At 41.3% G+C, this 26645-nt stretch overlaps 1 protein-coding gene across 1 annotated transcript in view; it reads left to right on the top strand.

Moving 5' to 3' along the window:
- Window positions 1–26645, top strand: part of LOC122816385 — a 355007-nt gene that overhangs the window by 219885 nt on the left and 108477 nt on the right. The window contains exon 4 of the mRNA XM_044089134.1: window positions 16875–16933. Coding sequence (XP_043945069.1) covers window positions 16875–16933 — 59 coding nt within the window. The remainder of the gene's footprint in view (window positions 1–16874; window positions 16934–26645) is intronic.

The following is a 26645-nucleotide window of genomic DNA, read 5'->3' as shown; positions in this document are numbered from 1 at the left end:
ATACCAAGGTACTGTATGTGGAACGCCATCCACTAGTGTGATCTGTACACAAATTACTTGGCCTGGATATACATATCCCACCACCACCACCACCAGCACAGTAGACTACTTTGATATGTATGTGATTAGACAATTATTCACTTGTTAGGACTGAGATGGTATCCATGCAGCCCACTGGGCCAGTGGATGCCACAACCCACACTGCTGACCCCTTTGCGAATGCTTCCCACGGACATCCCAAAGAATGCATGGAACATGCACACACATTTCTAACCCAGACCCTATGCACAAAGGTTAGGCATCCTGTCCAGTGGACCCCAGCCAAAGGCAGATTGTATAACGATAGATGGAGGCTACTGCAGGACAGAGCAGATTCACATTAAGGGAAGGCATCTGTGGTCAGCACTGGTAATAAGCTACGGTCTCTCATAACAACATCCACGGCCTACTCTGGGAGGGAAATGGCCATGAACACTATAGATAACCACAAGGCCTTCTTCAGTTATGTCACACATATGGACCAAATGCCTCAGATATGCTCTGAGTTACTACACACCTACTTAACATTCACCGAACACACAGATATTGGCAACATTCTTGCAGACAGGTTCGGTGCACGTATCCCCCCTCCTTCTCCCCCACACTTAGAAACACTTATCACAGCTGAATGTAACCTCCCTATCATCTCACATGTCCAGGTGAGGGCCGCCCTCAGCAAAGCAGAACACACAGCATCAATGTGACCTGATGGTATCCCTGGATGTGTGCTACGTAAACTCCAAGAGGACATACAACCGCATATAAGACTGATATTTAACCTTGGCCGTACTACGGGATATGTACCTGAACACTGGCATACAGCAACAGTGGTTCCACTCCACTAAGGAGGCACCTCTACTGACCCTGGGAACTACCGCACCATAAGCTTAACCAGCCTGGTCTGCAAAGCTATGGAATGATTCAGTATGGGACGCATATACAGTGATATTGGGTACCTGCAGACACTTGTTCCCAGCCAGTTTGCCTTTGTGATGGGCTGATCCTGCCTTTTGAACCTGGCTGACCTTTCAAAACAGTCACTACAGCCATTGATGAGGGCAACGCAATCCATACAGCCTACCTGGACTTGCCTAAGGCCTTCAACACAGTACTCCACTCAGGCATCATAGACAAGCTCATTAGCTTACATGTTACTACATATGTCACATGATGGGTTGCACACTGGTTGACATACAGAATCCATAATATCGATATTGTAGGAGCCATGTCAGACTCAATGCCAGTCACATGTGGTATCCCACAGGCCTCTGTCCTAGGACCCCTCTTGTTTGGCATTTATTTCTCAGATGTAAAAGCAAACATGTGCAGGTTGTGGATGACAAAGTTCCCAGATGACTGCAAACTAAGCGCCATATTCATTACACCAGCTGACACACACATCCTACAGACAGGCCTCACTGCAATCGAAAACTGGTGCCAGGATCATGGCCTAACACTGAATTACATGTAATGTATAGTCATCCCCTTTGGGTGGAGCTACGTGCACACAACATATCACATGGACATACCTATAGATACAGACCTATGACACATATGGAGGGTTCACAGTATGCAGACTATTAACTTGTTACTTTACATTACCTGTGTTTGTCACAGCTGGTTGCGTTACTGCTACTACAGCTTCTTGCTGCTGCTGGCATGGCTTGGTACTGACACTGCTGACAGCTTCAACTTAGTTTGTGTACCGTGTGTTGTTTGTGTTCTTAATTTTTTTTTCTTTCTCTCTCTCTCTCTCTCTCTCTCTCTCTCTCTGTCTGCCTCCAGACAGTGCAATGAAAGTATTGCATGTGTGGAGTGTGAGTACAGGATGCTTTTGTAGGTAGCTGCATAAGTCCATGTGATGGCCTCTGCACCTATTGTAAGCCAGCATTTGCTAATTGCATGCAGCCAGTTGTGTACTGATTGCAGTTCTCACTGTGATTTCAGGACAGTGCTATAAAAGGGTATGTGAGATAGGCATTGACCTTTCAGATTGTAAGGGCGGGGACCATGCTGGTATGTTGTGGACACTGTTCTGTGAGTGTAAAGTTTAGTATCTCTCCCATGATTCAGGCTGTGTTGTAGATTCACATTTCTCCATTCCTCTCTCCTGTTTCCTGTAGTAAGTGTGTATGCACACTGACACCTATAACATATATATATATATATATATATATATATATATATGTAAATATACATACATTTATATATGTACATTAACTGACATTATTACCTACTAGCTACCAACTAGCATGGCTGTTTCTGTTCACACACTACTATTATGGAAATCCACTAGTTTTGACAGTAAGTATAAATGACATGCTTTGTGTACTACACATCCTATATTCCCTTTACATTCATTCCTACTATTACATGATATATTTATTTTAGCACAATGATTTTGTATAGCAGTCATGGCTTAGTGGTAGGTCATGCAGACTAGTGTTTCCAAGGTCCTGGGTTCGGGACTGACAGTGGGATTTTATTTTGCTTTTGAACTGACTACAGGACCTGTCAATCAGAGTGACTAAGGCACTTTTAAGCAGTTGTAACCGGGTTAGCACTGGTTTGCGCGGAGATCCCGCATGCGCACTGGCGTTCAGCTCCGCGCACACCCGCTTACAACCGCTTAACAGTGCTTACTCTGGCGCTATTTTCTTTGAAAGAAATGAAAATGGGGAGACAGGAAAGTGGTGAAAAATGGGTCACAAAGAGGGTAGGACAGTAGGGAAACAAGCTTAGGTTTTGCAGGAGGGATGTAGATAAGGCCCATAGCTGCCCATTTCTTCATCAGCAACAGCTGTGCATATGTATGTAATTTGGTGTGACATTTGAAACCTTCCACCCCTGAGAGAGGTGTCAGGACAACAATAATACTTGTTGTACAGCCAATTGTAATTGATAGTTTCCATGTCCAGCAGACATGTGTGCGGAATGGGCAGCTATGTATGGGGTGTAATTTTTTTGTGGGTACAGAGTGCCCTTTTTTTTTTTTTTTTTTTCAGGTGACAGTGGTATGTCAGATGAAGGAAGTCGGTATAGCTGGGGAGGTAGGTTGGGTAGGTCAACAGACAAGACAAACAAGATGCATACAGGGGCGGTGTATGACACGTGTGGGGGGGTTACACAATTGACGGGGATGGATGTTTGGATATCCAGAGCCCATGAGCCTACAGATGGCAACAGTGGAACTGATATCCCCACCCATGGGCAGTTGCCACTGTTCCTTCACTGCCCAGGACGGGGCTGTGCTGGGGGCTGTGTAGGCCGGGCAACAGGCATGCCCATAAGTTGTGCCACCTGTGCCTCAAGCTGGCGTAGGGGCCCAAGAACAGAGTCCCAGATCTCCCTATGCACCACAGTCCGGATGCTACGGAGGGTGAGTGGTGGTTCTCTTGCAGCCACACTTGCAGAGGGGGGACGGGCCCCATCCCCTGCAGCGCTTCCACCCACAGGTGGCACAGGGCCACCTGAGGAGGGTCCAGACTGGGCACTAGTGCCACGTGCACTCGCCAGCTGAGGTGGGAGAGGTGGGTCCGCTGGAACCCGCCTTCCCTGTCGTCCTATGTTTTGCATTATGTCATGACAGTTTGGGTTAGTAACATACAATACCATTCGCAATTAGTTGTAACAGCATGCATTAGTATTCCCATTAACCAAACACCCAGATATTCACACCATTGAACAGCGAGCATAACACATGCATAATTTGAACAGCAATACACAGTCCAACAACATGCAGGGTTGATTGATGGCAACAGGTCATCAGGTTTGGATGTATGAACAGGGCAGATGCATCAACGTACATGCAAATATTTATGACCCAACAGGACAAATGTCCAGGGGTGTTAATTGTGATTGCACATACCAATTTCACGTGGAATGGATTATATGTGGTTATAGGGTGGGGTGAAGAAAATATTATTAACACCTTCGAATACCAATACATATGCTGTACATTTCTAATAGCTGCAGATATATACACACTTCTGTTCTAACTACAGTTTCCTATATGATAACTACTTCAATTTGGTGATAGGACTGTTACTGCTACATCAATATACATTTTATTGTTATTCATACACGTTCATATCTGGCTTTGTTCAGCTACATCATCCTGCTACATTTGCTTTATATAGCTATAGACAACAGTGGATGTTTGGTATGTCAGACAATCATACTATCTGCATATTGCAGACTGAGAGCAACATATCCAGATTTTGGGATACACATTCCAGCTGCAGCAACACTTTGAACACATTTTGCAGTTTGGTTCTACTTGTCACATTCATTTCATTCTGTACTGACTGCAGTATACTTTATTCAGGGGTTATTACTACTTTATTGGTGGATTCATAACTCTTTCTCACACTCTCTCACTTGTTTTCATTTTACTATTCAGGATGGTACTTACTTCTAGGCTTTATTGACATGTTTTACCTGTAGTTATTACAATCCTTTCCAGCAGTCTCACTTCTGCCATGTTTCAGTATTTCAACAGGGATATATTTCACACATGTGATTTGCTCATCTTCTGCAGCTGTACTTTTCAGCCTGCTGCAGGTTGTGTACTATTATATTACTGGTGGGGCATCTTTATTTCAGACTTTATTTCAGACATTTTCATTTTTCTGTTTGGATTACAGACTGCAACACACTTTTGTAATCAAGCAATACTTGCAAACACTCTTACACTGTTACTTGCACATCTTATTACTTAGTGGCTACACTGCACTCTTTTGCTAACTGTCATACTTTTATATTTCTTTACAGTTACTGGGAGTGGATTACTGACCTGCCTGGTGGCGCAACCGCACCAGCCTATCGCCATAGGCTCTGCGGTTCGCAGAACGGACACCTGCAGCTGTAATATAAATGAAGTAATATTGGAATACACATCTCCATAATATCAGCTAGTTTAATTTCTTACATACATAATTAAATGTAACTTACTCAGTAGTGGGGCGTTGGGCATTTGCCAGGCCTCCTGGATCCAAAGGTTCAATTGGTCCTGCTTACATCTCTTCAGGTCCGTATGGTGGTGACGGACCTGCTCACCAGTCCTTGGAATCCCTGTGGCACTGGTGAGATCATGAGCCAACCGGTCCCACGCCTCAGCCCTATATGCTCCCCACAGGACCTGGCCCTGCATGAGTTGGGCCTCATAATTGTGGACTAGGAGCCAGACCATGTATCTGGACTCCTCAACGCCCCACCTCTGTGCTCGAAAGCAACTACCCTCGCCTACTCCTGACATTCTGGCTGCAAGTTAGTTCTACAATTGTTTATGCTGTGTATTCCCGCCTATGGGGCTTATATATGCCGTTTTTCCCGCACTTATCTGTGATTGGCCATTTTGGAATTGTATCAACTTCACAAAACCTGCTTTGTCATGCTCCACTTTCTATTCATTCCTATATATTTGCTATTACTGCATTTCTAAGTACAGCTGTCGTGGCTTAGTGGTTCAGTACCTTGACTATGGTGCATGGTATCCTCGGTTTGAACCTGGCCACTGTTTTTTATATTTTATGACTGTCTAGACAGGCTAGGGGGTGTGTCTGTGTAAAAGCTGTTTTGTTACAGCTTGCTCAACGTTGCCCGTCGGTTAGCTTGTTGGCGCGGTGCACAGCTCCGCGCAAACGGGTTACGCTGGTTTACGCTTCATTTGGCTGTAAGCACGCATATTACGTTCAGCTCAGCTAGGGGCACACAGTTTCAGCGTGTTAAACCACTGCTCACCTATGGGCACTCATTTTACACCTGTTAAACCACTGCTCACCTACGGGCACTCATTTCACACCTGTTAAACCACTGCTCACCTACGGGCAGATGCACTCAACTTGTTAAACTGTAGCTCAGCTATAGGCACATCTGACATTTTTTATTATTTTGTTATCTCACATTTCTTCAAAATAAATGGCCTATTTCATTACATTTTACATAGAATATAATTTTATATGTGTACATATTTGTCAGGGACTTGTTTCGTGCTTATTTTACTAAAAATAAAAATTGATGTTGTGGGGGCTCGAACCATGACTGCCTGCTCTTCAGCCGACGTCTCTACCGCTACGCTATTGCTTCTTGGCTTACTTTGCATATTTAGTTCTTATATGCTTTTCCACTGACTGCTAACTGTGGCTAAGCTACGGGCATGCCCGCGCAAACAAGCGCACTCACGGGCAAACATCTTTACAATTTAAAAAAATATATAACATGTTCATTTATATATTTTATGTTCATAGTCTGTGGGGGCATGTGTTGTGTTGTGTTTATTCACATTTACATGGACTCTGTCATGGGTGTTTACTTTGAGCACTTTTACTCTTCTGGGGGCGTGTCCGCTTGCAGGGCTCGGCCTACGGACACGCCCCCTACTGTCTTCCACGGACCGTGTTAGCCTTAGGTGTGATTCAGCATGCCCTCATGCATATGCATGACATGCTGACGTCACACCGTTTAACTGCAGCCTCCGTGTAAGCCTTGTATCTCTTAAACGGAGGCTTCGTGAATTCTGCCCCATGTCTTTTGCTGTAGCGGGCAATTGAGTAAATGTCAGGAAAATCCTACTAGGACAGCTAAACTTTATTTGGGGTTACTAAGAGACTCTTTAATTGATGGCAGGTGTGTACCCAGGAAGACCGAATGCTGTAATTAAATTAAAAGGTGCTTCAACAAAGTATTAGTTTAAGAGTGTGCATATTTATGCAACCAGCTTATTGTATGTTATTTTTTCCCCTAACAGATTTGTTTGTTTTTCAATTGAATTGTACAGGTTATAGGTCACATTAAAGGTGGGAAAAGTTTTGAAATGATTTATTGTGGCCTCATTTTTTTGTATCACAATAGCCTGGCATTTTAACAGGGGTGTGTATACTTTTTATATCCACTGCATTTCAAAAGAAGGTAATACTTTTCATGACTACAATATTCTTCCAGGTTTGCTAAAGCATTCACATTCATTTGCTTCAAAATATATATATTTTTTCAAAACCTTGGAGAATTATCTATTCATTTATTTCTATTTGTTTACCAGAAAAGTCTGACTGGGTCATAAATAATCCCTGATCAGCTAAGGCCTAGGGAGAAAAGCTACATCGGTTTTATATACATTTAAAACATAGCTTTGGTTACTGTGTATTTAACAAAACAGTCAGAAAATACTATGTCTGTAGTAACTACATTATAACGAAACAGATAAAAGAAAATCATAACATTAATTCTGTTAAAAAAGTAGACAGTTGTAAACTAGACAGGACAACAGACAACTAAAGGTTTACAATATCTTGTAAGTGTTGTTGCATTATGGAGAAATGAGAGAAGGAAAAAAAATAACTGGTTTATTAAGTGAAAGATAGTTAGATGTAAAATACGGTTTTGCTTATAGAAATAGTTTTCTGAGAGTCTAAATGTTTAGGTTGTGTTTATAGATGGCAAAGGTCTGAAGGAGAGATTGTGAGAGAAAAGGAAAACAGGCTTCATTAATTGAGCATGAGTGACTGGAAACTGAGTCCATTACAGCTTCAGGAAGTACGTTCCAGACATTCGGGGTGATTTACTAACTGATTTTCAGCAGCAATTGTAGTAAATGGTGACCTGTATTTTGTTGCCAGTGGATTTCTTGGAGACTGAGGACTTGCTTCTGTTTGGATTGTATTCTTCAGTAGTTCAGTAGTGAACAGTAGTTCGCAGAGCATCATGGGTAAAACGTGACTTGTTTGTTTCCTGACGTTTGAGGTGCCAAAAGTAAAGTTGTGTACTCTTACCATAAATGTAGATGTTCGAGTGTGTTCACTGTTGCAGTCATGACTGTAGAGTTCTTCCTGCCAGCAGCAGCCCTGATCAGCCAGAATCCCAAAGTCTGGATTGGGCATCAGCTGAGGTTTCTTTTATCCTGACGTCAATGCGCCAGGAAGTATAAAGACCTCAGCCGATGCCATTACCCCAGTTTTTCTTGCCCCAGATGTCAGGTGCCCAAAACCTCAGCAGCCAAAATACCTCATAACAGACAATACTCGAAGAAAAAACAAAAGAGGGGGTAGGAGGGAGGGTAACTCAGACTGCAACAGTGAACACGCTCGAACATCTACATTGATGGTAAGAGTACACAACTGTACTATGTCCTTCATGGTTCACTGTTGCAGTCATCACTGTAGGGTTGAGTCCCAAAGCTAAGAAAGGGTGGCTGGAGGAGAAACAGAGGGAGCAGTCACAAAACCTTGCAAAACCGCAGAAGCAAAACCTGCCCTGGACTTAGAATAGAGAGGGAGGTTGTAATGCTTAGAAAAAGTATGCACAGAACTCCCAAGTAGCAGCCTCTAAAATATCCTTGGTAGGTACCCCACAAAGAAAGGCTGCTGAAGTAGCAGTAGCCCAGGTAGAATGAGTCCTAATATTAACATGAACTGGATTGCCATGAAAAGAGTAACAGAACTTGACGCAGTGGGCAATCCACTTAGAAATAGTTTGCTTAGTGATTGCTTTCCCTAGAACAGTAGGAGCATAAGCAACAAACAATTGGTCAGATTTCCTGAATATCTTGGTCCTGTCCAGGTAAAAACGAAGCTGTCTGTGCACATCCAAAGAGTGCAAAAGACTTTCTTCCTCACTTTGAGGATTAGGATAAAAAGTAGGCAAATGAATAGTCTGATTCAAGGCCACTGCCGAAACCACCTTAGGCATAAAGGTGGGGTTAGTCCTTAGGGATACCCTGTCCTGATGAAAAATAATGAAGGGTTCCACAGCCATGAGTGCTTGCAATTCTGAAATTCTTCTAGCAGAGGTTATAGCTAAAAGAAAAGCAGTTTTCCAAGACAAAAATTTTAAATCCGTGGGAGCTGCAGGTTCAAAAGGAGACAAGGTTAATTTTTCCAAAACATAGTTAAGATCCCAAGTGGGAACAGGTGCTCTTATAGGGGGCCGAACATTCTCAGCCCCTCTAAGAAATTGTTTAAGTAATGGATGAGAAAAAAATTGGAGGATCCGTATTGTAATGTGCAGAAATAGCAGAAGCATGAAGCTTGATAGATGAAAAAGATAGGCCTGTATGTAACAACTCTGCCAGATACTTTAAATGTTCGGAACAGTAGAATCACCACCTTGGACCTGATTTCAGGAGCAAAATCTTTTCCATTTACCTGCATAAGATTTCCTAGTGCTGGGCCATCTAGCTTCAAGGATTACATCCATTACCTGTTTGGAAAGAGTAGAGGTGTTTACAGACCCTGGGTCCACCAGGCAGCTAGATTCAGAGTTTTGACATGACTGTGCAGGATCCGGCCATCCTGTTGAGACAGTAGATGAGGGATTTGAGGCAGAATCCAGGGAGGCTCCTGAACTAGGTTCATCAGAGTGGAATACTAGAATTGTCGAGGCCAATTGGAAGCCAGTAAAATCATTTGCGGTCTGTCCTGTTTTATCTTCAGAAGTACCCGAGGTAGAAGAGGAAAAGGATGAAAAGCATATACTGAGAGGTGTTTCCAACTGAATGAGAGGGCGTCCACTTGCCATGCTAGTTTGGGGTAGGTCCTGGTGCAGAATGTTGGAAGTTGATGATTCTGAGGGGTTGCAAAAAAATCATCCCCATGCCTGTACTATCATCCTGAATATCTGAACATCCAACATCCATTTGTGCGGATCCAAAAGTGTCCTGCTCAATGTGTCTGCCAGAGTGTTGTCTTTTCCTGGCAGGAATTGTGCGTGTAAGTGGTCTCTGGAGGTCAGTGCAGTGTACCACAGAGCCATGGCTAACCTGCACAGGGGGTAAGAGTGAGAGCCCCCCTGCTTGTTTAGGTACCACATCACTGTAGTGCTGTCTGTCTTTATCAACAATTGCCCTGGTAGAAGAAAGTACCTGAAGGCTATCAGAGCATTCTGTACAGCGAGCATCTCCTTCAAATTTATGTGCAGGTGAATTTGCTCCTTTGTCCAAACACCCTGAAAACATCTCCTGTGCATGTGGGCTCCCCAGGCATAATCTAAAGCATCTGTTGTCAGAACTTGGTTGGTTGGTGGATGACAAAAAGGCCTCCCCTTGTTCTGGAGACAGGCTTCGGCCCACCAATGAAACTCTTGCTCTAGACAAGGCAAAATCATGATCACTGTTTCCAAACTGTGGTAATGCTGAGACCACACACTCTTGAGGTACCACTGTAGTTTCCTCATATGCAGTCTTGCATATGGTATTAGGAGAATCCAGGAAGCCATGTAACCTAAAGCCTGCAGAACCTGTCTTGCAGTCAGCTGTTTCATTGAAGCCAGCTGTTGGAAAGAAGAAGCAAGTTGCGCTTTTTTGTCTGGTGTCAAGGAAGCCATCTGGGTTGTAGTACTCAGAAGAGCACCCAGGAAAGTAATCTGTTGTCTGGGCACCAGATTTGACTTCTTTAGATTCACTGTGAATCCGAGGTACTGTAGAAGATGCTGCACAAAAGCTAGATGCTGAAGTAGAGTGTCTTTGTCGTCCGCTTGAATAAGACAGTCGTCCAGATAAGGGTATATTTGAATCCCCTTCTGTCTACAAAATGCCATTACTGGTGCCATGCACTTTGTAAAGACCCTGGGCGCAGTAGATAAACCAAAGGGCAGCACAGAGAACTGGTAATGCTTCGAGCCCGCTTTGAATCTCAGATACCTTCTGCACTCTTGCCTTATAGGAATATGCAGGTAAGCTTCCTTTAAGTCCAGAGTCACCATCCAAGCATTCTTGCCCAACATAGGCAGCAGCTGCTGCAGAGTGAACATCTTGAATTTTGGTACATCTAGGAAGATGTTTAGTATGGAAAGGTCCAGGATTGGTCTCCACGAATTTTCCTTCCTGGGAACCTGGAAAAGTCTTGAATAAAAACCTTGCCCTATTTCTAAATTTGGTACCAATTCTATGGCCCTCATAGCTAAGAGGGACTGAACCTGCAGTTGTGCCTCTGCCCATTGATGATTCGGCAGATATGGCCAACCGTTCAGTCTTGGCAAGGTGTGGAAATGAAATCTGTAACCTCGTGAGACTATGTCCAGAACCCATTTGTCCCAGGTTATGCGGCCCCAATTTTGCTAAAAAAGAGAAATCTTTCCTCCCAAAGGTGCTTCCAGGAGAGGAGCCCCTGGAACCAGAAAGGGAGAGTCATAAAGACTGTTTCCGGTAAGATTGAGACTTATCTTCACCACCTTTGGGAGAGGGGGCAGGCCACTGCCTATTCCTAAAAAGGTGTTGTGCCTGTCCCCTTCCTTTGGAACACCTGAATCTGCTTCTTTGAGGCCTGTCCGAGCTTGGAAAGGACCAAGGTTTAGCTGGCCATTGCCTGCTAAATCTAGGAGGTTGCACCTGTAGAAAATCATTAACTGTCTGCATAGATTTGGCTTTGTCCTCCATTTTCTTTAATACCTCTTCAGATTTGGCCCCAAACAAAACATCGTGCTAGAAAGGGGCATCCAAAAGTTTGGCTTTAACCAGATCCGGCAAGCTTTGTTCCTTTAACCAAGCATGTCTTCTAATAACTGCGCCAGTTGTCGCAGCCCTACAAGAAGCTTCCAAAGAATCAAAACCACAATGCAGGGTATGTTTACCCACTTGCTCAATAGTATGCAATAAATCCTGTAACTCCTTGTCATCTGCACCAATAGAAACAGCGGACAGCTTTTGTTTCAATACAGACAAAAGGTATTGCTGATACTTTAGCATATGAAATTGACAGTTCAAAGTGCTAATAGACAATGTAGCAGAAGTACAAACTTTTTTACCCCATCTTTCCAAATCCCTGGACTCTCAGTCAGAGGGAATAGCATGTTTAGCAGAGGCTGCCTTAACACCCTTAGGGCCCTGAGAAATTGTTTCTGGATCAGGTGAAAGATTCTTAAAAAGAAACCTGTGAGACTCTGGAACCCTATAATACCTATCTGGTGTGACCGGAGCAGGGGGAAAAGAATCAGGAGAGAGGGAAGCTTCTGAAAAAACATCATCTACAATGTCCAATACAGGAGGAATAGCAAGAGGCCTATGCTGAGGGAGAAGAAGAAAATCCCTAAGCCTTTTCTTGGTTTCAGAGAATCCTGCCCTTCCCAGTGAAAATGCTCCCTCATATCATGCAAGGTTTCACCAAAAGAATAATCCTCAGGAGGAGAGGCTGAAGGAAAGGAATCTTCAGCATCAGAATCCTCATAAGGAGGAAAGGAACAATCGTGCTCAAGGGAAGAAGCAGAAGAAACAGAAATTTGGTCTGAAGAATCATAATCGGACTGTAATCTAGGCTTTTTGTCAGGAGGGGGATGAGAACCCCTGATCATAGATAACAAATCTTCAGCCATCCTAAGCATCTGCCTTTGAGGCCTAGGACCCTGATCACAAGGCATCGGTGCTTCCCATTTCTTTTTAGCTGGAGCCATAGTCATCGTCTTAAAATGCAAAACTGAATCCATATTTACATGAAGCTGTGAAGGCCTGAAAACTACCTCAGAAGCCGGTACCTGCCTACCGGCTCCAGACCCAACTGAGGGAGTAGTATCCGAAGGTCCATTCCCTGGCAATTCTGAAGGCCCCATCAGCTCCACACCGGAGTTGGTACAGGCAGTTGGTTCAAAAGAGGCGGACGACAGGGGCTGAGAAGGTGCCTCACTGATGACCGACGAATCAGCAACTGGCAATAACTGAGTAATATCCTCTGCTTTGGACCTCGGAGGCCTGTCTTTATCTTTGCGCCTCTTACACACACCAGAAGCTGGAAAAGAATCCAAAGACGTATTATAATTAAACCTTTTACCAAAATAGTAGAAGGCAAAGTTGTACCTACGCCTAATAGTACGCTGATTAAATCTAACACAATTAGCAACATCGTGGTCAGGCCCCAGGCAGGGAATACAATAAGAGTGAAAATCTCTATGAGGTATTTGTTTCCCACAAGAAATACAATTATTAACTTTTTCTGACATCTGACTGGAGCAAGAAAAAGACCTACCCAATGGGGTACTTATCTTAAAAAATGAAAAATCCTGGAAGTAAATCCAAAAACAGACAGGAGTAGGTCGACCGGCATCAGCGAACTGCTCAGGGCACCGCGCAGCAAGAAAGACTGGGGTAATGGCATCGGCTGAGGTCTTTATACTTCTTGGCGCATTGATGTCAGGATAAAAGCGACCTCAGCTGACGCCCAATCCAGACTTTGAGATTCTGGCTGATCGAGGGCTGCTGCTAGCAGGAAGAACCCTACAGTCATGACTGCAACAGTGAACCATGAAGGACATCTGCTTAATACCCTACAACATTAGTCTTGCTGTTGACTCTTCATATGAGATACAAATGTATTTGTGTGCAGATTTACTGAAATATTGTGACTTTGCTGACTGTGATGTCTTTATTTACATATTTCTGTGATCTGTAGAGCTGGTTTTGAAGTCCACCACAGTTTTATTTTAAATCTTTAGTCAGAAGTTCCAGCTGTGGGCTGTATGCATTGATTAACAGCAACCAGTTTATGTGCAGCTTGTCTGAAAGAAAATGTTTAACTTTTTTCTGTACTGAGTTCCAAAGCTGTGTGCCATCATGCATGCCCAATTTTGAGATACAATTCTTAAACAAATTGTCTGAGGGGCTCAGTGATGAAGTGGTTAATGTTGCTGCCTGTCAGTGCTTGGTTCTTCTGTTTAGGGGTACCTAGCAGAGTCTGCATGTTCTCCCTCTGTCCACCTGGGTTTTCACTGGTGGTGGTGAACCTTCAAAATGCCATATGTGTGTGTGTGTGTGTGTGTGTGTGTGTGTGTGTGTGTGTGTGTGTGTGTGTGTGTGTGTGTGTGTGTGTGTGTATCTCTGTGCATGTCTGTGTGTGTGTGTGTGTGTGTGTGTGTGTGTGTGTGTGTGTGTGTGTGTGTGTGTGTGTATCTCTGTGCATGTCTGTGTGTGTGTGTGTGTGTGTGTGTGTGTGTGTGTGTGTGTGTGTGTGTGTGTGTGTGTGTGTGTGTGTGTGTGTGTGTGTGTGTGTGTGTGTGTGTGTGTGTGTGTATCTCTGTGCATGTCTGTGTGTGTGTGTGTGTGTGTGTGTGTGTGTGTGTGTGTGTGTGTGTGTGTGTGTGTGTGTGTGTGTGTGTGTGTGTGTGTGTGTATCTCTGTGCGTGTCTGTGTCTGCATGTTTCTGTACATCTGTAACTTGTACGGACTGAGTGCTGGACAGGCATTGGCTTTGTAGCTTTCCTGAATTACATCAAGTGGACATCAATGAATAAAAAAACGGACATGTTTTGTAAAGTCCAGCTCCTACTAAAGCCATGTAAGATGTAAATCACAAAATGTCACAATTCCAGGCACATTACACAAAAGCTATTCATTCACAGATGAAACTTTCTGTTAAAAATTTAAATATAGCTTTTATATCCTTAGTTCCTGTATGGTATGGTGTGGCTCCACACTATCTAATAAATTTATTGTCCATTTTTTATTTCAAATGCAGCTTTACAGCTCACAGGAATATGCAGATGAAGTTATCACTGGCTGACCTTATAGGTTCATAGGCTCATAGGTAGGTACTAGGCTATTAGCCCTAGGGCCTATATAAGCCTAGCCAAAAAATGTACCCTGGCTTTCGCCATCCAAGAAAATTATTTTCCTGTGCCCCTGTCGAGCAGAGCCACAGAAGTGATCCCTGGGATGAATTTCCTATTTCCCATCCAATCATCAAGATTTTTCTTGAAGAGTGCTAATGAGGAGCTCTGTTTGACATAGATAGGTAGTCTGTTCCAGAGTATGGGAAGTCTCTGGGACAGGAATCTATCCCTCCAGCATGTTCTGTTTATTGTGGTGACAAGGTTTAGGTCCCTAGAGCATGTAACTCAGAGGGATTGGGATTTCTTTAAGTGGAGCATGTCCAACAGCTCTGGGTTTGACATAGCTTTGTATGTTAGGCAGAGATCACCCCTGAGTAGGCGATATACGATGGAGTAAAGCTGTAGTTTTTTGAGACAGTCTGTGTAGGGTATCTGTTTGAGGCCAGTAATCCTCTTTGTGAGGTATTTCTGTGGTCTTTCCAGTTGTTGTAGATGTCTTGTGAGGTACATATCAAAAAGGGCATTGTACTCTATAATGGGCCTAATGAGTGATGAGTAGAGGGGAACAATGACCTCTTTTTTTCTGGATGAGAATCCTTTTGTGATGAGATGAGCCACTTAGAAGGATTTCCTGACCACTGTGGCGATGTGATTATCAAAGTAGAGACTACTGTCCACCTGTGTCCCAAGGTCTCTTATCACATTTTCGGCATTAAGTAGACTACCAGCTATGTGGTAGTTCATGGGTACAGAGTTTTTACCAAAGGGGATGACAATACACTTTTTGGCATTGAGCTTCAGGCCATGGCTTTGACACCAGGTATCTGTCTCAGTGAGGCCCTTTTGTAGTTAGTCCACATTGTTAGGAGTTTCGATTATGGCTCCTAGTTTGCAGTCATCTGCAAACTTTGTTAGCCAAAGACCTCCTGTGCTAGCCTGTACTTCAGAGAAGTAAATACCAAACAGGAAAGGACCCAGGACTGAACCCTGTGGTACTCCACTTGTCACTGGTCTGAGTTAGATATGCAAGTTTTTTTTAATATTAAATTTAAAACTTCTGCAGTTTTTCCTATTTAATATACAAATGTAATATTCAAAATTATTATGCGCTGCAGTTAGACCTGCTACCTCACAGTGCTGGTTGTTTGATCTACTTTTCATTAAGGTGCCTTTCCTCTGTAGTTCGATGCTGTCCTTTTGTCCACCTGGATTTTTTGGCATGTGCTCCTGTTTCCTACCACATTCCAAAGAAATCCTGTTAGGTGAACTGCTGATTTTATAAACTGCCTGTAGGTATGCACTTGGTGAATAAGAGTCCTATAGTGGATTGGCATCCCATCCAAAAGTCGATATCTGCCTTGTACTGACTGTTTACTGGGATAGGGCCCAGCTCCCCACAATCTGAACAAGATAAATGGATAGTAAAGAATAAACATACAACTAACCCTCTTGCATTGAGAATCCATGACAAAGTTATAACTGGCGTCACTGTTCCCATATCAGGGACATTTTAAACATATCTTGTTCTTTTCAACTTTCCCCTTGCAAACCCAATAAGACATTTCCTGTTAAAATGTGTAAACAAACCTCAGTATAACAAACTACTGGGGGCAGGCATTCAAGTCCTTCCTAATAGGGATTTATTACAATGCGATTTCACATTGTGCCATTTTAAGTCACCGAATAACACTATTTATAAGAGGTAAAGACAGATGGATTTCTAAATTACTGATAAGATGCCCTTAATTGAACTCTGAATGCCTTCTTTAGAAGACATAAGGTGCTTCCAAGTATATGTAGTCACTTTGGTTATTTGTTGACTGAAGGTTAACTTGTTAAATTGTTCGTAAACAGTGGAAACTGTACTAATTCAAAAAGTCAGTCGTTTTAGATGTTGTGCTTCATTGCATTGACTCTATTTTTAAAATCTCTTCTGCTACCAAAATTCATGTGAAGTGGTTTGCCTGCGTATCTGAAAATATGCATATAGCATTGACCCTCAGAATTACTTTAGATTTTTATTATTTGTATTGTTTCATGGCAAAGATGATAGATTTCATGATGTATAAAGGGAAGATCTGGGGCAAATCAGACGTCTCTAAAATCACAAATGAGAGTTGAAAAGTATGGAAGTGTTGTGTAAAGTTTTCTGTAACTTAGTTTCAGCTACATAAATGTAAAAGAGCTGCCACCTAGTGGACAAACGTATATATGCACACAGGCACTTTGTGGCTCTGATGAAAAACAACAAATTCACATTTCTGATGTTATTAGTCACCGCTCTGTTTGTTTTTATGCATTTTATGTAGGAACACAGACCAGAGTTCTCATGAGTCAAGCAACAAACTCAGAAATTCCACAAGATATGGTGAGTAAACAACAAAGTATTTTGTTAAATAAATTTTCTCTACAAATAGGCAGTAGCACATCAGCCTTACAATATGTTATTAATTTGTCTGTCAATGCTTATTAGGATCTTGCAATAAACCAGTGATCACTTCCTACATAACAGTACTGACGTAAGTAACTTACGCTCATCAGACTTGTGTATTTATCTGCAGCACAAGTTTTCTTCCAAACTGGATCTAATTTCTTCTAATTACACGAGTGCTGTGAATATACTTTGAGAGTTTTTCTCCCAAGGGCTCCTCTGAAAATGGGATCTGCACAGCAAAGCTGACTTAACTGATAAAATAAATATGTAAAAACACAGAGGGTTTATTTGCAAAGATCTTACCACAGAAAATAAAATGTAGCCCAGACACAAGTAATAAACAAGTAGTTTATATGACAATAATTAGGTATACAGGACAGTTACGATGAATGTATACTACAAGTTTGTGTTAGGAAAATCAGATGTGAACAGAAATGTTGTCCTAATGGCCTGAAGGCCTGGTTGTGGGAAAAGCATCAGGCTAACAACAAAAAACGTCAAGAAGGTCTGGATTGTGCTGTTTAGTTCAAGCTCTCGATGTTTTTTATCATCATCATTTTTAGTAACAAGGAAAAAACACATCATACCAATTTAAAACACGTTTGTCTGATTTCCATTATAATAACTAATAAAATCTTATTTGCATCATATATATCACAAAATATGTTCATAATTTCCTTGAATCATCTGCTTTTGTGTGTGCTTCATTCCATATTTACACATGCCATTTTAGAGTATTTGCTATATCGCCCTTCCCGTTTTTGATCTTTGCCCTCAGAGTAATATCCGACTGTCTCCCTCTCGTAGTATGACAGTCATCTCTTTTACTTAGATTTTCTCCACTCTTTGCTGTTTGCCTCCCTGTACTTCATATAACATGTTGCTTAATAATTTTGCTGAAACATCTAATGACCTCCCTTCCCACTACCTGTCTTATTCACTGGCCTGCTTTCTCTGCCCACGTTTTACTAATATTCCCCTCTTTCCAAGCCATAGCTATTTTTCTCTTTATTCCCTCCACTATTAAGAGCATCACCCTTCTTTCTTCCTTCCTTTACCCGCTTTTTCTACCTTTCATCCGCACTGAATAGGCATTATAAACAAATTAACCTACTTATCATAAAACATTTCCCACACTGCTTTCACCTCTGGCCATTCTTTCTGTAGTGATGCGGTCTAGTTCATTTTCCTCACACCTACGGCATTCCAGGTTCTCCAACTGGCCATCCTCTGCTAATCTCTTTAGAGTCCTGTACCATCTGTGAGGTAGCCTCATGTGCTGGTCTCCCACTGCCCTATACCTTCAGACTGTTTACCATTTTTCATGCCTCACCCCACCTCTTATCATTCTCCCAAATGTTATTCTCCTGTATTCCCCTCTCCTGTAGTTTACTAAACAAGTTATCTCTTAAACCACTAGTAAGTCTTTATAAATGTGCCCTGTCCTTCTTTTTTTCTATAACGTCTGTCTGTATTTCCTCTCTGTCCTTCTTTCTTGGGCACATCCATCCTCCTTACCACTCCCCTCTGCTCCCACCAGTCCCTGATCATAAATCAGTCTCCCCGGTTCTCATCTTGGGGAGATAAGAATTCACTGGTAAGGACATTGCCCTACCCCGTGAGCTGGCCATTATTCTTGTGTCTCTGTGGACTTAGAGGCAGAAATTACAATAAACCAGAGGGGGCACAAGTGGGGATAGAACACTTTTTAGACAGGCAAGAAACACACTGACAAAAGAAATCAAAGTGACTAAAAAGAACTATTCTGAAAAGCTGAAAAAAACAGTTTTTAGCCAATGATCCTGCATCAGTGTGGAAAGGTCTACAAAACATTACAAACTACAGGAAACCACCCCCTACACTGCAGCTAATTACCAGCTGGCTGATGACTTGAATGATTTTTACTGCAGGTTTGATAAGCCTGAGGCTATAAATTACACTGTTACCAGCTCTGTCAGTGTTCAGATTTATGTGACTCTCTCTTCCACACATTCTCACATTCATCCTGCATTAATTATCACTGTGGAGGATGTGTATCATTTTTTTAAAAGACAGCAAATTAAGAAAGCAGCTGATCCAGATGGGGTTCACCCTCCTGTTTAAAAGCATGTGCTGATCAACTGGCTCCTGTTTTTATTCAGATTTTTAATAAATCATTAGAGCTATGTGAAGTTCCCTTATGTTTCAAACAAACTACAATCATTCCAGTGCCTAAAAATCCACTATAACAGGACTGAATTACTTCAGCCCTGTTGCTTTGACATCAGTGGTCATGGAGACTTTTGAGAGGCTAGTGTTAGCTCACTTGAAGGATATTACAGCTCCCACATTGGACCCCTTCAGTTTGCTTATTGAGAGAACCGGCTAGTGAATGATGCAGTTAATATGATATAATATGTAGGAAATATTTTAAAACAACATTGCAGGGCAGTCTCAAATAAATATAGAGAACATCTAAACTAATGTTTACTATATTCCTATCTATATCTAAAGATACTATGCCCTAAGTAGCTTACTTACAGAGCAAGGCAAATGCAGATGAGTGAATGTTCTTGATAGGCCCAAGTCAAGATACAAAATGCCCTCTCTCCCTCTCTGAGAGAGATCTTAAATTAATATCACATATTACTGCTGGATTAGGCTGGATGACATCACTGTTTGTCAGCTGCTTTCAGTTCCCAGGCTAACAGAAACCTAACAAAATTTAACATTTCTCTATGAAAAATACATATCTCTCAGATGTTTGCTCAGAACTGGAAATCATAAAACAATTAAACATTTTTACATTTGAAACCTAATAATTATTTATGTTTCAAGACAATAGGAAAACCTCTAGCTCTAGATATTGTCTTCTTGCTGCACTGAAACTGAGATAACACAATCGTAAAACACTTTCCACTTATCAACTTATTTTCTTGAAGTTTTGCAAGTTAACTCTGTGTGTTCCAGCTTCTACTATTAAAACATACATTTGCACAGGTATACAGTTTATATACATTTCTGTTCTTTTCCAGCAGGATACATTGTGGTTACATTCTTGAAGCTCAGTCTCGGTCTCCTACAGACTACTGAGAGGCGATCTATGCATGGCCTACAAAGCACCTCTGATCAAGCATTGATAGAACTATTGCAAATCCGCAAAACAAATAGCAGTAGAAATATTCAATCTCAGGACCTAAACCATGACTGTTATTAGAGGAACATGTATGTGTCTCAGAGATTACTTCTCTGGAACAGGCATCCCATCCATGTGAAGAAAGGTTCTTCCCTACGCTTGTTCAAGCATAACTTAGACCAGTTGATGGTGAATTGAAAATTTACACCTGGCCCGGCACAAGTGTCTCTGTTAGAAAGGGAAAGCTTGTAAATGCATGACCACTTGTACCCCAAGTTATATGCCCAGGTAATATCTACACCCCATCAAAACATATGGTACCAAACCCTATACAATACAATTGGAAAACATGGCTAGGCTTAAAAAGCCCTTCTAGGGCTGTTAGGCTTGCAATTATCTATAAAGTTATGAGCCAATGATTGCTTACCAGGGCAGTTTCCCAAACAACCAGAATACGACAAATCTTAACAAGGGAGCTTTAAACCACAGTCTTTTTGCTAAGAAAGAGCAGCCAAACATAAAATAGAGTTCACTAGAAAGGGAAGATCTAATCAGAACAATTGCTTAACAAAGAAGTGAAAACAATACTGTTCTATTAACTGAAACAGAGTCTGAGTAAAAGCAGTAACATATGCACATATAAATATATATATATATATATATATATATATATATATATATATATATGTATATATACACATACACATATACACACACACACACACATACACACACACACACACACACACACACACACACACACACACACACACACACACACACACACACACACAATAAATGCATTTATTTATATGTCTTTATATGGAACCACTACTAAATCCTGAAAATCCAAACTACCGATGCCCAAAATCCCAAGACCAAATACCCGTAACACAAAAATACCAAAACATCAAAACTGCAAAATTCAAACTACCGAAAACTACACTCAACATACACCACATACATACACACGCCTTCCCCCAGAACAGAAACAAAGAAACCTAAACAACAAACAAGCATAGGGGCAAGCCCCCCTGTGCCCCCACACATCCCCTACTTAAATATTCTAACTAAAAGGTCGCAATACATACACAAACACATGAAACACCACCACACCTACAGTCTCCTCGCACACACACACATCACAGTCACAACACACTTACACACTAAACCCTTAACCAACACATTTAAACATAGATACTTATCTGACCTTCCACCATACCGCAACACCAGAAGTGCGAATGTCAAACTCACAATGATCGGGATTTTGAAATTCGCGCTTCTGGTCTTTTGGTAATTAGAGGTTTCGGCTATATAGTCTCAAAAGTTTGAAATTCGGTATGTCAAACTTTCAAGATTATGTAGTGATCCAGTTTATTTTTATATATATATATATATATATATATATATATATATATATATATATATATATATATATATATATATATAAATGATAGAGAAAAATACTTTAAAAAGACCAAAAGCATAAGGTTCAGTTCAGGTATCTTCATTCTTGTGCAAGGAGACAAAAAATGCAGTTACAGAGTTTGTCTGACTAAATCAGGAAATGTCACAGTTATTATACCTTTCTTTCAAGACATTGCCCACTACGACTGACGTAGCAGATCACCATTTCATAATTCTGTTATTTTACAGATATTTCTCACGTTTCTAGCTGACTCTTCAAAGTTTAAAAAAAGATTTTTTAGTAAACAGGATGGCCTTGAATACCACCGGTCAGTTATAACTTTCTTGCTATGTGATGTTACAAGTCTAGGTACTATGGCTAATACAAGCACAATGCAAGTACAGATTTCTGAAGCAGTTTATAACTATCTTGCAGCTTGTGCACTTTTTCATCAACACGAACAGAGCTTATTGTCTATAATGAATGGATCTACAGAAATTATTATTATTATTCTCCTTTTAATTTCCTGACCTAGCAGAAAATCACCTGCTTTCCAGTACATTTCCAAGGCATAAACATGTATTTTGCTGTGCTAGCAAACTAGGTCAGAGTGCATCTTGCAGTGTCAGAAAGCACAATTTCAGAAAAGCATGTTTTCAGTTTCAAATAGAACTAATGCTGCATATAGAATAAAAATGTGTTAATCTTCCCTTATTAAAATAAGCATTGCACACATATGTTAATACATATTTTTCTAACATTTCCCCCCTGTTAATACTTTTTATTCTATTTCAAAAGCATAAACAGTTTGTTTCTTCTCCTAAGCTCTTCCTTTGAGGATTTGCAGCTAAGAAAGTCATTCAGTTTAAACTTATGAAAGTGTTTCCTTTTTCAACAGTTCTTCAATTTCAGTACTTTGATACAAAGTCTCAGAAACTGACATGTCTATAAAATCTTTGATTAATTTTTTCATGCAGGGAATTCTGCAGCAAATGCATGCTCCTAACAATAGTAATCCCACACAAATGGCAATCAGGATGTTCATTAGGATGGAACCCCACCCCCCCAAACAAATTCTGGAAAAAGTCCATCAGTGGGTTTGGGCCTAGCCTGCTCATGTCTGACACTTGTTGGATCACTTCCAAATGATCATTAACTTCATGCTTATTGTCGGGAATGAATGAACAGCCCTCGTCTTTGATTAAAGCGCACATACCACCTCTCGCCGCTAGGGTGAAGTCAAGAGCCATGCGGTTTTGAAGCACCACAGTTCTCATTGAATTCAGTTCATCAGTCATTAATTCAAGAGCAGAAAAAGTTGCATTGCTCATGACCTCGAGAAGTTTGGATAGCTTTCTCAGTTCCCAAAATGATTTAACTGCACCATATGCAGGGGCTATGCCAGCCCAGGATATGATAGTGTCACTCAAGTCCATGTGTGCTAGTTTACTTTTGTCTTTCATGGAGTTATGGTTCCTCCATCCTGCTATGATCTGTCCCACTGGATTCTCAGGTTTCTTGATTGGATTTTCAGGTTTTTTTGCGACATCTCTGACATTTCGAATTCTCCCATGAGGCAAAGCTGTAGTGTGTCGTATGGCCGGGACCAGGTAACCCAAAAAACAACTGCTGGACCAATTCTCAGGCAACCATTTGTATGCCTTTTCCCACATATGAAATAACAGTTTTCTACCTTAGTATTGATATACACCTTCCCTGCATGAAACATTTTCTTATCTATAATAGACAGTTGCTTTAAAAGAACAGGATTATGTTGTATATCACTGACAGTTTTATGCAAGGACTCAAAGTATGAGTCATAATCTGCATCACAAATTGTTTCTGTATTTTTAGCATTTTTAGGTTTAATATAACATTTATAAGAAACAGTCACATTACAACTACTCCAACTTACTTGAATAGTGTCATTCTTAAAAAAGCATACAATTCCTGTTTGTGTAACAGGCAGAAATAATGCAATTTTGTCTCTAGATTTCACAGGTGTAGTCTCAAAAATCAAGTTTTCCCAGGTCTCATTGACCCCTAGGGGGACAGCAGCCATCAATAATCCCCCATATGCTGTTGGTATAGCTGTGCAAATCCAACAATTTGAAATATTAAAAGTCTCAGCATACACATATTTGATTGCTTGGTAAGTGTTAAAGTTCGGATGCCAGTCTATGAGTGTTGACTCATGTTTGTTCAGTCTAGTTGGTGTGGCTGAAGAAAAGAAAGGCCACAGCAAAAGCCACAGCAAAAAGAACATTGTCACTAATGCAGTTACTAAGATGATTATGCAACACTGCTGAATATACTGCTGAAATCGTTCAGTATTCCTATGGTCTCTAGGTCTTGTCGTCATTTTACTGCTGCTGTGTGTTAGCGAGAGTTTTATCAAGTCAAAGTTTTTGACTAGTTTACAGTGAGTCAAATGAATCCAAGATGAACGTTCTGCAATCTTGACTGCTGTGGGCATGCTCAGCAGTACTTGATATGGACCTTCCCACTTTGGTGTCGTCCAATTCCTCTTTTTGATTGTCTTCACCCAGACCCAAGTGCCTGGGGCTACAGCTACTTCAGAGGGGTTAGTTTGGTCTTTATCTGAAACAGAATTAAACTGTAAAAGATGTTTGTTATCTAGCATATTCCTCATGTATTCTGCAAGTGTCCAATCTGCTTCCTGGTCTGCAGGCATGAGAGGTTTCCACTGAGATATATAATAAGCTCTTCTGAGAATGTTTTCGAAAGGTGTCAGTCCTTTTGCATTCGGAACAGTTCTCATGCTCCGCAGTGCCAGGGGCAAACAGTACACCCAATTCTTCTGTGTTTCTGCTATAAGCTTCTTAAGCTTGTTCTTTAAAACTCCATTGTGCCTTTCTACCAACCCTACAGATTGAGGGTGATATGCACAGTGATGTTTTAAAGAAATCCCAAAATACTGACTTAGCTGTTGTATAGTTTGGTTAACGAAATGTGTACCATTGTCACTGTAGATCCTTTCCGGTATGCCAAATCTAGGAATAATCTCTTTAACTAGGGTCTTTGCAGCAGTGGCTGCATCTGGTTTACTAGTCGGAAAGGCCTCCACCCATTTGGAGAACATATCCACAATGACAAGGCAGTACTTTTTGTTTTCACATTTGTTCAGTTCTATGAAATCCATACAGCTGGTATGAAATGGATACGGTGGTGTAGGGAAACTCCCTTGCTTGGGCTTTAATGCCCCTTGTGCATGATGTTTATTACAAGTGTGACATGACAGGCAAAATTTTTTAGTGTAGTTTGAAAACCCATACGTAGCGAACACCCGATTCACTAACTGTACCATCCCCCCTGTTGAGACATGGCTCTGCCCATGACTAAAAAAGCTGCATATCTAAATAAATTAGACGGTAATATTGGTTTTTCCTCTATGGAGATGTACAGCCCTTCCTTGAGAATTGCTCCTCGTCTTTTCCATTTTTGTTTTTCAGCCTGTGTAGTAAGCGTCTGCATTGTTTTCAACATTTCTAAGTCTAAAATCTCAGAAGGTTGTAATTCCTCGTTCAAAAGAAATGCTTCTGAGGCTGCTTCCATTGCAGCTGTGTCAGCTCTCGCATTGCCTTTTGAAATCCTATCTTGTTGTTTTGTATGAGCTATGCATTTACAAATAGCTACTTTCTAAGGCAACTGAATAGAATCTAACAAATCTAAAATAAACTGTGCATGGTTAATCGGTTTGCCAGTAGATGTCACCATTCCTCGATTCTTCCACTGTTGTGCAAAAACATGTACAGTAGAAAAAGCATACTGGCTGTCTGTAAAAATGTTTACGCTTTTACCCTTTGCTAAGGTACATGCCCGTGTCAAGGCAATCAACTCTGCTGCTTGTGCAGATAAGTTATGTGGTAGAGGTTTCGCTTCTACAATCTCAGTATCAGAAACTACTGCATAACCTGTTAGGTTCTGTCCTGTAGGACTCCTTTTGCATAAGCCATCCACATAATATGTCACCTCGGCATCATCCAAGGGAACATCCGTGAGGTCTTTTCTGGGCAGTGTCTTTTGCTCAATTACCTGCAGGCAGTTATGGGGTGTGCCATCCACAGGAGTTGGGAGCAAGGTAGACGGATTCAAAGTAGTACATTGTTCAATTGTCATGTGAGGTTGACTCAGCAATATAATCATATAAGAAAGATGCCTAGCAGGGAAAGATATGCTACTTTTTCTTGCAGTAAAATGATTGTGACTGCATGAGGCACTCTCAATGTGAGAGGGTGGAATAACACTACTGAGGCTGAAGCCTGCACTGCCATTGCAGCTGCAACTACTGCTTGTACACAGTGGGGTAGAGACCGCACCACTGGGTCCAGTTGTGATGAATAATAAGCAATGGGGCATTGTTTGTCCCCATGCTGTTGAGTCAATACTGATGTCATATAACCTTGCTTGCAATCTACAGTTTGGAAAAAATGTTTGTGATAATTTGGTAATCCTAAAACTAATGATGATGCTATCAATTGTTTTAGCTTGCAGAAAGTTAATTCTGCTTCTGGTGTCCATTGTGTTAAATATTGTGCTGCCATGGGCTTCTTAAAAATCAGGTTGGTTAAAGGTGCAGATTCCAAAGCATAGTTTGGGATCCAACTCCGACAAAAATTAGTCGTACCCAGGAAGGACATCATTTCCTTCTTGGTTGTGGGTTTTGGTGCTTGTAAGATCGCTACTTTTCTGTCCTCATCTAATGTTCTGCCATCTTTGGATATTACATATCCAAGGTAATTCACTTGTTTTCTCCAAAGCTGTAATTTATTTTTGCTTACTTTGTGTCCTTCAACTGCTAGGAATTTTAATAATGCTATAGTATCTTCCCTACAATCTTGCTGGGTAAGGGCGGCCAGCAGGATGTCATCAACATAAAGTAAAATTTGACCACCTCTCGGTGGGATAAATCCCGCTAAATTACTTGCCATTTCTTGTGAGAATATTGTTGGACTTTCACTATAACCCTGTGGTAGTCACGTATATGTATACCGTTTCCGCTGAAATGTAAATGCAAACCAGTATTGGCTGTCAGGGTGTATCGGTATCGAAAAGAATGCATTGCTGATATCTACCACAGAAAAATACTTCTGTTGAGGTTT

This window comes from Protopterus annectens, chromosome 12.part0 (genome assembly GCF_019279795.1).
Source record: "Protopterus annectens isolate FY-2018-M chromosome 12.part0, PAN1.0, whole genome shotgun sequence".
In the NCBI taxonomy this organism is placed as follows: domain Eukaryota; kingdom Metazoa; phylum Chordata; order Ceratodontiformes; family Protopteridae; genus Protopterus; species Protopterus annectens.
The sequence above is the reverse complement of the archived record's forward strand: the minus strand, read 5'-3'. Positions and strand labels throughout refer to the sequence as shown.